This window comes from Astatotilapia calliptera, chromosome 20 (genome assembly GCF_900246225.1).
Source record: "Astatotilapia calliptera chromosome 20, fAstCal1.2, whole genome shotgun sequence".
NCBI lineage: Eukaryota > Metazoa > Chordata > Actinopteri > Cichliformes > Cichlidae > Astatotilapia > Astatotilapia calliptera.
Window position 1 is genome coordinate 10,517,728 of NC_039321.1, and position 14,765 is coordinate 10,532,492.

General features: G+C 38.6%; 1 protein-coding gene across 1 annotated transcript; it reads right to left on the reverse strand.

Annotated features, from left to right (window-relative positions):
• Window positions 1-513: 513 nt before the first annotated feature.
• LOC113013393 (deoxynucleoside triphosphate triphosphohydrolase SAMHD1-like) lies at window positions 514-12,917 on the reverse strand. The gene is made up of 16 exons (XM_026154261.1): window positions 12,562-12,917; window positions 12,371-12,437; window positions 11,302-11,374; window positions 9,894-10,054; window positions 9,296-9,411; window positions 8,991-9,061; window positions 7,651-7,809; window positions 6,835-6,935; window positions 6,613-6,721; window positions 6,425-6,516; window positions 6,198-6,313; window positions 5,310-5,449; window positions 4,046-4,141; window positions 3,755-3,859; window positions 3,473-3,610; window positions 514-1,387 (listed from the first exon to the last, which is right to left on the reverse strand). The coding sequence occupies exons 1-16, from the start codon at window positions 12,740-12,742 to the stop codon at window positions 1,244-1,246; spliced, it is 1,869 nt and encodes a 622-aa protein (XP_026010046.1). The 5' UTR covers window positions 12,743-12,917; the 3' UTR covers window positions 514-1,243.
• Between the last annotated feature and the right edge of the window lie 1,848 nt (window positions 12,918-14,765).

Here is a 14,765-nt window from a genome sequence, read left to right on the forward strand (position 1 = left end):
GACATTTTTTTAAATTATTGTGAGATAGGAAGATATGACAGCAAACAAAACCTAGTTTAGTTATGGGAACATTAGACTTCCTTAAACATTTATTCTGCTTTTATTGGTAAATATTAACTTGTTACTCTTGGCTTAAAATGTTTTGCAGTTTGGGCTAAGTTTTTTTTTTTTTTTTTTTTAAAAACAACACACCTGACATTTACATATGTATTGCAAAACAATTTTTGCCACATCCACAAGTCAGCACTCAATTCAATACAATATAAAGCTTATGTGTATGGAAATATAATTATTATTTCTTTAATTTTAGTCAATAAACAGACGGGTGTGGATAGAGAGAGAAGTTGAACCCAGGTGCTGCACTCCAGCCATCTGACATGTGATTTGCATGCTCATACACTGAGCTGGATCCATCACACCACAAAATTGCCATTTACTTATTAAACTCCTTGCCTTGCCATGACTGGGAGCATGCTGCCCTCTACTGTTCAATAAAAATTTCATACAGAAGGACATGGTTGAATGAAAGTATTTATTCTGACAGGATTATCTCCATCATTTTGATTGTTTTAAAAATACATGTATTTTTAAACACAGCAAAAATCTGATGATGATGCCCCATATCGTGGCAAGAGAAGAATCATTTTAAAAGGCGTCCCAAACACATTACCAATAAAATGTCGCACTGAACTTTGAGGTGAAGATGACAGTGAGCAATCTGAGATACAATAAGGAGAATAAATAAAACACCACAAAACAAAAGTCAAACCAACTCTCCAAACCACCCCAAGAGTAAAAGCAAATGCTCACTTTAAATATCATCACAGATTCATATGTAACATTTTGTGCGTGAAAGCCTGAGTTCTGAAAACAGCCTCAAACTTTAGCTGAAGCTGAATAAAATACCTAAATCCCAGCTATAAGATATACTGCCCTGAAATGTAGTCTGTGTAACATTTGAACTGACCTGATTCATCATTTGGTATCTAATGACATGATAAGACATTTCCCCCCCAGAGAAGTCTAAATTAAAACCATATTCACAAACAAAACCGAACCAAAAAACAAACAAACAAAAAACCCTGAGAAGTTCTGAAAGACATCTATGCTTCTTCTCTTTTTGAATATTTGAAACCTTTTTGATATAAAACAACTTGCTGTGTTCATCAGCACACTCCTCACAGAAAAAGATAGCACACTGTTTCATCTGATCTTTCTCCATATGTAAAATCTCCCTCTCTCACTAGAAAAGCTTCGTTTTGGCCGTCTTTTTTCCATTTAAATTGACACAGTTTGCTTCTGTGGATGCGCCCTCTTCACTATCCTCGTTGATGTTCGACCAGCTGGGTTTCAGAGGAGTCAGCTCTGGGGCTATTATGTCTCCATCCTGCGTGAGAACAGAAACAAAAGATACTGATGTTGAGACAAGTGGTGGAAATAAACAAGTGATTGCAGGAATTGAAGGATCTGGAAGACAATTCTTCCTTTCTAGGACATTGACTTACAGTCTTTAAGCAAAAGACAGGAGCAGCAAGCAACTTATGCCTTTTTAAATTATGCAAAAATGCTAAAGTAACAAGGCCTCAGAGCATGTTCTATATGATTAGTACTGATACTAGATGTAAAGTAAAACTAAAATATCTCGATCTGTCACTTCCTTTAATGCACAGAGAAAATGTCTCTCTGCTGTTAGTCGGTGGAAGTGCTGTCAAACAGTTGCTTTCTCTTCAGCAACAAAAGATTAGTGTTTACCCTCTATGTCCTTTCTAATATGGGGAGATGTTTGCCTGGTTGTTCAGGGTCTGAGCCAGCTGTGAGCACCTTTTATTTACTTCAGCTTGCTGCTTAGAAAACAGCTGATTACTAAATCATCTAGCAGTCACAGAGCAGTTTTATAGATCCTCTATAGTGCAGTTTCTGGCCACGTGGCAAGTGTAAACTCAGTATTTACATTTCTACTCGATTTTTTTTGTCTGTATATTTGGCTTTTTAGCTGCTAAATCCAAGCTCTTCATCATTTCGTCACCAGGTTTAGCCTTATTTACATGTTTGTTACTTCTTCTGTACAAACTGCACCACAAATTCCCAACCATATAACTCTCAGATGGCATCTCAGCTATTTGTGCTCTTTGTTTTCCCTCCACAAGGTTTCAGATTGTCTTTATCACCATTTTGAGTATATTGAATAACAAAATTAGGGAGTTTGTTTTAGAATATATTGGTTTTTGGAAAATATTCAGGATGCAAATTGAGGTTTTGGTCCTTTCAAAGCATGGAGACTTTTTTGTTTTTGTTTTTTACAGGAATCACAAGCTCAAATATGTGACAAAACATTTCTAAGTCACATGACCAACCCTGGAAATAATAATCCTTCATGAAAAGGGCTTTTGTTTGCTATTGGTACAGTGTATGAAGAGCTGCCAGCTGCAGTGGAAGGAACGATATGCAAGTCACGAGAGGGAATTCGACTGTTAAGTGATGCTACTTATTCCGGATTTAACAGCATATCGGTTTCAAATTCATACACAATACTTCGTAAACACGAATGCCAATGAGCTGTATGTTCATTATGTTAAAAAACAGAAGTGGCATTATATCTAACCTACAAGCAAACCACACAGTCTTTTAAAAGTTCTGTGTACAATTTTATTTTTTTAATTGGCTCCTTTTGTCATGGAGGAGTAGAGAAGCAGCTCTCTGACTTCCATCCTGAGGCCACCACACTGGAAAGCTTTCCAGTGTTTTATGGACACACTTTCTAGGCACAGCCAAGAAATTCTGTCCATAAGAGCGATGAACAGAATATGTGACAAAAAGAAGGTCTGACAGAGTTCTACGCCCTCAGTGAACAAGTCTTGTGCCCTTATGGGCCCGATATACACTCCCACAGGGCACACTGTGGGAGGATACACCAAGCCTTTTCCAAGTCCACAAAGAACATGCCTCTCCAAGTTTCCTGGAGAGGGTGCAGAGCTGGATCAGTGTCCCAAAGCCAGAAAACAAAAAGCACACTGTTGCAGCTAAACAGTTATGTGGGACGTATAAAGCTCTGTGAATGTAAACACTTGATACAAATGTTAAAAACATCTATTATAGCTTGACTGAATCAGCTAATAATCTAACATAACTTACCTGCACACTCTGCAGATATAACATGCTACTAATGGCCTCTTTTTAGAATTTAAAGCACCAGATAATTGCAGCTGAAACTTGGAGATAAACTGTATGACTGCAGCAAGGAGAGGACAACTGTTACACATGCCTTTATCCACACATAATAACATATGGATAAAAGCAATTAGCACTTAAGCCCATGCAATCCACATAGACTCTTGCATTACCACTGCAAGGCTGCAAGGCGTGGCAGAGAGGTAACAACACAGACCTATTCATTATGTGACTCCATTCAATATTTTAACCACTGTCGCTGCATTCAACTGCAATTCTTTACAGTGCAGCAGATAAACAGTACCTGAGGCTTTGAGAAGTTCCTGTCCATGCACCACTGAACAAAGTGCTTCTTGGCAGCCTCCAAAGTCTTATCATCTGTCTTCTTACAGTAGACCCTGATCAGCTGCTCAACAAACTGCTCTGGAAGAAGTTTAGACACCTGACAAGAACAACAGCAGCCACAAATTACAGAGGCAGAGGGAAAGAGACACTGTTTTTTTAAAAGAAGAATAAATGAAAAACCAAAGGAAACGTGCTCATATATTCAAAAATTGAATTTTTCGCATCTTGCTTTACTTCTGACCTGATTCTTGCGTATCTGGATGGCTTTAGTCATGTCGTTCTTGCAATAGAAACGCACATTGTTGATGGGGTTCTTCTCCTTCATCCCATAATCCATGACAATAACCTAAAACAGACAAAGTATTACATCGTGAAGAGCCTAAAGCCCCAAAAGTACAGGCAACACCCTGACTCCAAATATAACTAAATCCAATGACAAGCAACAAAAGCATATCCATATTAAAAAGAATCTCCCAGTTTTAAGGCCATGAGCAAATTATATGATAAATATTAACATTAATTAAAAACTCACACTAACTACGAAGTCCTCTGGCTGTAGATTGACGTCCTGGGTGCCGCTCTGAGGGATGGATCGGGCCAGGTCAGCTTCCAAGCTCTTGATCGTCTCCTTGTAAACAGCAAGAAATTGCAGAGTTAACAGATATATCATTGTATCATATTTTTTTTTGTTACATATTATAAATAACTGAAATTCTATATAGCATGTAAATAAAATAAAAAAACACTAACAAACACAGAACCACAGAATGAGCAATTTCTCATATCAAATCCATTTGGCAAAACAGCAGAAACATAACAGGCAGAGTTTTCCATTTCTTTTTTTAATTAGCGAACTGCAAAATGTCAACATTTGGCTGAAACTTCAGTACTGATCATTTTCTTTTCTGTATGCGTCAGTGAACAGAGAATCTCTCTGTGTTTTGTTGTTTTGTTTTATTTCTTGATTGCACAAAACAAGCAACCGGGAAAGCTCGGACTGCAACTCACGTTATCAGCTGTCAGATTACGTTCATTTCAGTATTAACTGAAACATTATGTCTTTACTTTCAGGACACATAATGTCCCCTCATCACCATCATCTCAAAGTGCAAAGATAATTAGGAAGTTAAATTAGGAGGAGTTCATGCTTTCTCCTTGCATGCTGCAGTGATGAGACAGAAAGACGGCTGCTGTTAGTCTGCAAAGTATGAAGATTGTTACAAACTGCATACACGGTTGTTGTTTTAGTGTCTTCTTACATCATTTGTGCTGTTGCTTTGCAGAACATGCTCATTATCAATGGAAACAAGTGAAAAGATCACCTTCCTCCACATTTAAGCTCAGTCTGAACTTAAAATTAAGTCTTTTGGCTTTTTTAACCACAAGGAGTTTAATTAATTACTAACTTCAGCTCAACTTTTACTTCACTTGGATGCAGCCTCTTTTCATTCCTCTGCGTGTGTGTAGAGTAGAGGCTGGAGCTCAATCACAAATAACACTGAAAGCAAGTGCGTCATTTTCAATATTTTTTTCTATTATAAAATTTGTTTGTTGAGAGAAAACAAAGGTGGGAGAACCTCGTCGGGCCAATAAACGTGCTAAACCTGCTCCTTTTTACTGGGGTTCTGATTTACTCAAACACCCCTGCCATCTTTTGCATTTTACTTTCAATTTTGAAGGCAATTTTTTAACCTTTCTGAGCTATTTTGTTATGTATTATTTTATTGAGCAAAGTTGTTTTAAGTTTTTGCATGCTTTGTTGCTAATTCTTTTGCTTTTATAAGAAAAAAAAATACCTGGGTGACAAGTATGGAAGTTTCTGAGGTAGTTTGGCCCAGACACTTGTAGAGGCGCCGGCAGACGATGTTGTGCAGGATCTGTTTCGCCTCTGCAAGCTCGGGGGAGGAGGAGTTGAGTATTTGTTCAAACACATTATCTACCAGGCAAACAAACAGGGTACAGGTAAATAAAGAACCAAAAATGTCAGTAAATCATTTCAATATTTAAAAAGATCCTTCAATAAAAATGTGGCTTTATGGTTCAATCTCTCATGCACACGATTATCACAGAAACACAAATTAGTCCTTTTCTACTCATCTGAGTTACTTGACAAGCACAACACAAACTGTATTTTAGTGCATAAGTGGTTGGAGTTTATTAGTTAGTTAATTAGTTGATTAGAAATTGTACCTTAACACCAATCATAATGTTTCTTTTTTTCTCCATATATTAAAAGCGAGGTTCTTTAAACCAAACTGGTATTTCCACAAGTTCACCATTAATCACAGAGGCAGTTAACACAGTGCACAAACAGATCAAGGTTGTCTGAGAGAATAAAAATATTTACTGAGGGTTTGCCAAAACTTGGTAGTCACTAAACCTGCAGGTGCACACTTAAAAGAAGCCAGCTAGTTCTGCAGATTATTAACAAGTAATGACAAGCACAAGTAATAAATACTGATCATGTTTAATTTAGCAGAATTTTCTTGGATTATCAATATCGATAAACACCTTTACTATACTGTCACTTGAAACACAAGTTTGAAAGTTACAGGTTTTGACTGAAAAAGAAATTAAATTTTCTTTTATACAGATAGTTTTTGATGGGATGAAGTCTTGACCTTGCCTCGTTTTTTGTCCTGATGCACTACAAATATAAGCTAACAACACCCCTTCATACACACCTGTTAGCTTGGTGTAGGCCACCATGTCATCAATGGCTGTGGAGAGCGTGAACATCTTCCCATCTTTACCTTCAAACTGAAGGTGTGGGTCTGCTTTTAAAAAAGCCTCTGTGATCCTGGAGAAACATGTCCAACAGATTTTTACATGTGAGGACATTTTGCTGTGTACAGTTAGAGAATATAAAGCATGAAGCAAAGCAAAACTATTAGAGGGATCAGCTACTCACATAGTCTCTATGATGTTGCACACTTTGTGCTGGTAGGCTCTTCTGTGAAGACAGTTCCTGGTGTGGAACATGTCATATAGATTTCCCACTTCCTGTTGAAGGGAGCGGATGTATTTTAGTGACCAAATATCTTTTAAAACTCAAACTGCTGCTTAAAGTAAGCAAACAGATGCAACAAAATCTAGCACCTTGTCTCGAGTGCAGATGTGCTTCTGCCCGTCCACCTCACACACCCTGGCAAAGTTTAGGAAGCGGCTATAATCAAAGTTGTTATTGATGCCCAGGTGGTAACAGTCCCTGAGTTAAGATGGAGAAAGAGAAACATAAGGGAGATAGGTAATTAAATCTAATAGAAAATATACAAACTGGGAAATCATTTTAAAACAAAACACTAACTCAATAAGCCCCACCTTGCAAAATAGTCCCACTTATCTACGTCAATGCCATTCCTTTTGTTGGCCACGATTTCGTAGAGGAAGGACTTGTCTTTTTGACGGCCTTTATACGGCCACTGTGGAGATGATTGATAATATCAGAAGTGTGATTAAACAGGGCAGTTATCTGCCTCAATTTCCAGCTGCTGGGTTTTTATAGTGTCAAAAATAAATGCAAAAAAATATACAAGCAGACAAAAAAAACAACAAACAACCAGAGGAAAACATTAGGGGAAAAAAAACAAAACCCCCCCAAACACACACACACACACACACACACACACACACACACAAACAACTTTTATACAGGTCGTGTAAGTTCACAATTAATGTGATGGCACCAAATCAGGTTAATGGTTAACCTAATAAACTTGCACTTTATGCTAAAGGAGACTTTCCAATTGTCTTTCAATAATTACATTTTCAAAGTAAATTCATCTAAAGAATCTAAGAAAAAAAAGTTAAGGTTAAATATAAAAAACTAAACTTCAACAAGGTTTTTTTGAACCTGAAGATTTTGGATTAGTCTAAACCTTCAGCCTACACTGTAGTCTGATGTGCCCAATATAGAGAAACTCTAACAGAAGTCTCAACATAAAGACACAGTTTCACCTGTGATGGTATAACAATGCATTGCAGACACACACACCAGCGTGTAAATATACATACAGACTAAAGTGTAGATTTAAAGCAGGGCTCTAAATCCTGGTTTACTTCATACAGAAATCACATATCCGACAGTGGAGCGTTGAAGTTACTGACATGTTCCATTCAGGAATAACTGATAGGTACCTTTTTGCCCTTAGCTGCTGTTTTGTCTAATGGTCCAGCAATCTGCTCCTTAATGAAGTCCAGGTCCTCAGGCAGCACCAGCCCGTGCTCCTCCATCACAGGCCTCAGCCCGTTGGCCTCCACCAGGTAGTCAAACATGGAGAGAGAGGCAGTCTCATGCTGGGAGATACACAGTAGATTGAACTATCAGTGACTTGAAAGTGCTGACTTCAGAATAAACATGACAGGAAACAACCGTGAAAGCTCGTCTTATCTCTCACGTTTGCCAGACAGCATGCCTGTGGTCATAACGTACACAATGACCGTGTGCTTAGTGTTCTTATCAGCTCTCCTTATCAGTCTGAACACTACAATCGCTATCTTTGCCATTAACTGAGAAAGTTTCAAATCAGATAATGCTTTGTGCTTAGGTCTTGACCCGCAGTTGTTATAATTGCCAATAAAGAGCTTCTGTAAACAAAAATCGCCAGCAACTGCTGCAAATTGATCTTCACTGTAAAGTCAAGTGGAAATAATTTTCAGAACTATGATTTGATTTTAAAAAACAGTTTCAACTATCGATAGAATGAAGGGAGTTGAGCAGGTAGGCATTTTAAAAGCCTACATCACCAATTAAATGTTAACATTAGCTGGATGTCTTTAGGTAGCAGTGAAATTATTTACACAATAGCACTCAAGCTTCATTATCCTCCAAAGTGAGATGACTTAGACAACTCGAGGCTTTTCCTGTAACTTCCCAAAAGAGCCACAACAAAGATCGCCTGTTTTCCAGACAGTAGTCATCATCTGTCTGGAAAAAGTCAGATCCAGTGTGGTTTTATTTTTAAAAACATCTTGTTAAAGCAGTAACTTCCTAATTTTAAACAACTCAGAAACAGAAACATTATTTCCTTTAGAAATTATAACTAGCTTCAGGACTTCAGGTCAAGTATGATGGCTTTTGAAAAAAAAAAGTATTTTTTCTTGCATGCTTAAATGCAAGTTCTGGCAAGTAGGTTGTAGATGTGACTCACTGGTGCCGATTCTCATTTCTTTGTTTGCCAAATAGCTTTATTAAGACTCACTGCAGCAGCTAAAACCTCAAGAAAACAACATGTCAACAATGCAAGAGTAGTTTCAGGGAAAATGAAACTGAGGACATTGAGAGGCTCCACGCTGCTACTGAGAAAAAGTGGAGCTACAAAAATATGTAATTATATATTTTTATTTTGGGTTACTCAGAATAAAGTGGTGCTGAACTACTGCGACTCCCTGTGTGGCTGATACTGCCCTGTATGCGACCTTGTGTGTTCTCCTTAACTGCTGTTTTCATTTAACATTTGTGCCACAGAGTTCAGTACCTTCCAGGTTATACCAGGACGTGCTTTGGGGATGAACACACCATCGAACATGTGGGAAAATGGCCCATGTCCTAGGAAGGGAAAAGTACATAATGTGTTTGTGTTAACTTTGCTCCACTGCGGTCTGGTAAACAGATGATAAGAATAAAATAACACAGCTTCACTTTTATTTTAACTTGTGCTGAGACCCAGTAAGTAATCACGGTAAACGCAGCATTGGTTGAGCAAATTGCCTTTAGTCCATTTTAATTTACATCAGTATCATGTGACACGTTTTAATAAGTTTCTTTTATAACACCACTTACCCAGGTCGTGGCACAGCCCAGCGATCTGCACGCACAAGATGTCTCTGCGAGAGATAAGGAGCTCCGGCTGCCTCTCGTTTAGAGCTTTTACAAGCCGTCCAGCCAAGTAACCCACACTGTGCCAGGACAAAACAAAATCGCTAATTTCAAACAAGATACACAGTGAAACTTGATTATGTGATAAATTTCACTTTTAGTTTAGCAATTTCAGGTGTTTCAAGCAATGAGTTTATCTGAAAAAAAAAAAAAAAAAGGTTGGCAAGGTTTAAAAATGTGCAACACATCTATGTTTAACAGTCATTGAAATGTTGACTTTGCGTGTTGTTATTCCACTTATTTTCTGCCATACCCATATTTGCCAGTATAACAGAAAGCTGTTATTAGCCATGAGGCAGGCAGGGATGAATAGGTTGTTTGTCACTGTAAAATAAACTTGGAGCTAATTTTTCTGTGTGACCTGTGATAAAACTCTAATACTATTATATTAGAGAGAAGGATATGCTCTTCGGTATGATTTTACAGCTTTATGTGTAGTTAACAGCAAAACAAGATCAGTTTAACACTTCTCAATAACCAGTCTGTTGAACTAAAAACATACCCAAGCGAATGTTCGAATCGGTTGTGGGACGCTCCGGGAAAGACAAGGTAGGTCCCTCCTAGCTGCTTGATGTTTCGCAATCTTTGGAACTGAGGTGTGTCGATGATTTTGATGAGAAGCGGGTGTAACGCCACATGCCCGTGGATAGGATCGTTAAACACCTGGAAGCACAAACAATAACAAACAGTATGAGTATACCACCACAAAAGACATTTATGTGGCCGTACATACAGTATATTCAACACAGCAGTGTGCAAATATGCTCAGTTTACACTTCAGTGGAAATGTTGGCAAACATTTCTTTGGCTACGTTCACACTGCAGGCGAAAGCGCATCAAATCTGACTTTTTTGACCCTATGCGACCCATATCCGATCATGGTATGACAGTGTGAACAGCACACATCCGATATTTTCAAATCCGATCTAGGTCACTTTTGTATGTGGTGCTGAATCCGATACATATCTGATGTTTTAGAAAGCGACTGCTGTTTGAACTGTCATGTCCCATTAAATCCGTCTTTTACGTCACTGACACAAGACAGACGCCAATTATCAGCGCTGGAGAAGACATCGTGAACGCTTCCTGGCCATCCAGTGTAGATGTTAGTGAAACTGTTGGGAAGACAACGTTGGAGAAACGTGAACATTTTATTTGTACTGTATAATCTGCAGATTCTGACAGAAATCTGCAACTATCCTTTGTAGCACCGCTCCTCTAAAACAGCAATAAGGATGATTATTAGGCCATATGTAAATAACAAAATAACTTTATAACTTCAAGCAAAATTGGGAAACGTAAAGTCTGAAACAAGTGGGCCATCAGTCAAACAATACTGTTGGTCTGGGTGTAAACAGAACACGTTGTGTGTGACGTCTTCTTTTGTGCATGCGGGCCGCTTTGAGGGTCGTGAACGGTTCACACTAGAGCGCGTTTGCTGTCACATTTTATTTGTAGCGTGAACAATCAGACAAAAAACCTTATGATTACCAATGGATATATTTATATAGTCCAAATGTAGATGACTTCCAGAACCAAAAAGACTTTCTGAAACCCTGTTTTCAGCACACATCTTCAATTTTAATCTTTTATGGTTTGACTGAAATACAGCAATTAATTCTTAACATTTCCTGCCTGAAAAAATGGCAAAAGAGGTGTTATCAATATGGCTGCAGAGTGACAGGAATTTGGTTAATTTAAAAAGTTCTAAATTTTTCTTAGGTATCAGGTAGGTCCTTCTGCCAGTGAGGACAGAGAATGTCTTTCATTCAGAGACTGTGGTGTTATGCCACATTTCCTAACAGCTTATCCAAATCAGGGTTGCAGTGCTCCACGTTTCCGTTTCCCAAATTGTGCGTTACTTATCTCCACAGCGATGAAAGCGCACAAAACAGTGAAACAACTGTTACCTTGCTTGGCTCAGTTTCAATCTGCCACAGCTTCCTGAGGCTGTTTAGGATCCGCAGACGGTCACCCAGACACCTTGGAAGAATAAAATAGAAAAAGAAGAGGTAGAAATAAAAGTGAAAAAGTTGCAGGAATATCTGGTGAGATGCATAAAATGTCTTGCGTAATATTGATAAAATTAGAAACGTCCTGTGTTAGAGTGATGCTGAAAAACTAGTCCACCAGGTTGCTGTGAAAACAGAAGCAGAACGGGAGGCAAGGAATTCAGTTTTTGAGTTCTCACCTGTGGAACCAGTTCCACTTTGGGTTCAGGAAACAGACACTCTTCTCAGTCTCTTCTTTTAAGATGAGACTTGATAAAGCTCATAGTTCGGCCTGGATCAGGTGATCCTGAATCCTACCTTAGTTATACCGCAGCAAATGGCTGCTCCTCCCTGAGCCTGGCTCTGGTGTTTTTTTTTATGGGTGCTGTACATACACACCAAATTGCCCTTCTTTGACACTACAGGTGTGCACTGCTCTCTTTAATGGATTAACCACCTGTGACACAAACTGATTGCTGATGTTTCTATGCATTTGTTTTAGGTCCAATAACTTTGACTATATTGATAAATAGCCTGTAGTAAGAAGATTTACGAAGGGTTATATGAAAATGTTGAAATTACCATTTTTGCAAGTTTTGTTATGACTGCATTATTGTACCTACTTTAAGTTCCACACGGTAATCCAACCCAGTACTTTTAAATATATTAATATACGTGCTTTGTTTTATTTCTTGCAATTTATACAGCCCTGTCAGCCAGATCGCTTTTGAAAGAGACATTTTAAATCTCAATGACATGAACGATATGTAAAAGTCAGCTTGTACCCTGTGACAGGGATGCTCTCTCTGAGTCAAAATGTATGCATGTACGTATGTATGTGACAGCTTACAGTTCAGCGTGTAGTTTACAGTGGTTTAAATATTGGTAATCGTTTTCTGGCAAAGAAACCGGAAATTGCTTTTTGGCAGGACACCAGACTTCCCCCAGTCCACACGCCCAACCCAAGTTTTACAGAGGACGCACTTACTTTACGCCAATCTTCTCCAGGTCAGCATCCCTGAGATCCCGAAGCCCGACACCTGTGATTTTTTGTGCTGTATAACACAACAGTTTCAATGTTAGCTTAGATGTTACAATAAAAACAGAAGTCCGCAGATTAGCGCTAATAACATTTAGCTTCGAGCGCCTAATTTAAGATAGCAAAAGCAGAAAACCAACCCTTGAATGTGTCCACCCATTCTCCAAGACCTTCTCTTTGCAGGTACCGGCACATTTCCTCCACTCCCCACTGCATGTAGTCCGAATCCGACACCCGGACCACTGACACTTTCTTTTCCGGCGTTTTGAAGCTATCGTCTGGGCTTGAAACCGCTGCTAATGGTCGCTTTCGGTTCTCCATGGTGAGCTAACAAACTGGCACCTTTTCGCTTTAGATGCGCAAGTTAAGGCACGACAAATTGTAGCCGATAGCCGTTCTCCCGTCGACTACTGCAGCTGATCTGACAACTGTGCAGAGAAGACACGAGAGAAGTGAAAAATGCCGGGGTTTTGACTTTCCCCAGGGAGCCACAAAACATAGCGAAACACTAACAGCGCTTCCGGGGATTCCTTTCAAAATAAGACTGTTTTGTTCACATGGCTGACCGACCAAGACGTTATGACTGATTGTTTTCTCTTAAAGATAAATTATATTATGCTCAGCTATAGTGATTTTTTTTAAATTGCTCTTCATGTGAAAACAAAATTTGTGTGTCCAAATAATGTTTTCAGTATGCCATTTTAATGGGATATTGCAGCATAAAACCCATCTTAACACCCTGCTTTTTGGGTGGCATAACCAAAAAGCAAAAGCAAAGATCCCCCCAAAACTATTATCGTTCCACATTTCCATTCCCCATCTAATCTGGGCTATTTTTTATTACTGACTGATCAGTATTGGCACTGCTAAATTATTATTTGGGCTAAAAGTCTATGGTGTTCTCCACATGAGGCCCAGAAGTTATGAACTGGGTTTGGTATATGTGATGGCAAGTGCCATCTGGGTCTGCTATAACCAAATGTTAGAAGGTCTTGATGTATGCTCAATCATCCACGTAAGTAAATCTCCAAAAGTTGATTCTGTTCATCTGGACGTAGCGTTTCGTCACTCATCCAAGTGACTTCTTCAGTCTCAACTGACTGTAGGTTTCCCCAATCTTATAAACAGTACATTTGCATAATGACTGAAACCAGCACACTGAAGGAACAATGGGCTGGGAGGTCAGTTCCTTAATCTTAATTATGCAAATTCTCATGACCATTGATCAACAACCACTGAGATTGGGGAAACCTGCAGTCAGCTGAGACTGAAGAAGTCACTTGGATGAGTGACGAAACGTTTCTCCCACAAAACGCTACGTCCAGATGAACAGAATCAACTTTTGGAGATAAATGTTATAAAACACCTGATATCTCTGACATCTGGCTTGTACTGTATGGCAGACTTGTAGCTGACCTAATATTGACCCGAATCGAGAATATCACTCAGGGTCAAGTTTGACTTATAGGAATGGCACATTTGGGCCACTTTTGAGCCTGACATATCTGTGTTTACCTCAAAAAGTATTTCCATAAAGTTCTGGGTCTTTATGACAGCAGACTCTGAATACAGAACAAAACCAGAAGCCCATAACTCAGACACTTATACACCAAAAGATTATGATGTTGAATTATAAAAGTATCCAATGACTAAAGATGACTGAAAAAACAACAACAATTTTATTCCTGTTTTTCTGATACGCTCACTAATTCCCTGTTAAATTTTATAGATCAATAATCCCTTATAAAGAGTACTGCTAAAGTATTGGTTAATAATTAAATAAATGAAGAAGATCTTCTTGATACGTATTTAAAAAATATGCAACACATTCTGCTTCCGGTCTATAACTCGCTACTTGCAGACAGCTTGATGCACGTGCCAAGTACTTGGATGACAAGTAGGGGGCGGAGCAAATTGCGATGAAGCGAATGAAGCCTCGAATTACATAAAGCATGGCTATTCAACTACGAAGTTATTTGGGGCAGATTTTCAAACCGAGGAATTTATCTGGGCCAGATATTTTTTTTTTGAAGCCAGTAAGCAGCAGATCATGATCAATTTCAAACCCACACAACTGTATTGAAAACCAAGTAATTTTTTTATTCCTTTTCCCCTGTAAATCTGGTGACCTCTCACAAATGCACACCAAAAGGTCCATTTAAAAAAAGGGGGCCATAACTAAACTATTTTTTGCACATTTGAAATAATAATAATAACAACAAAAAAACATTTTGATAATTCCCTTTCAAATTAAAATAAATATTTCGCTGACCACTCACTTTTCCTGCCATGGATGGAGCCCCATCCGTCACAAGTATACAGACACGCTTCATATCCAAACCAT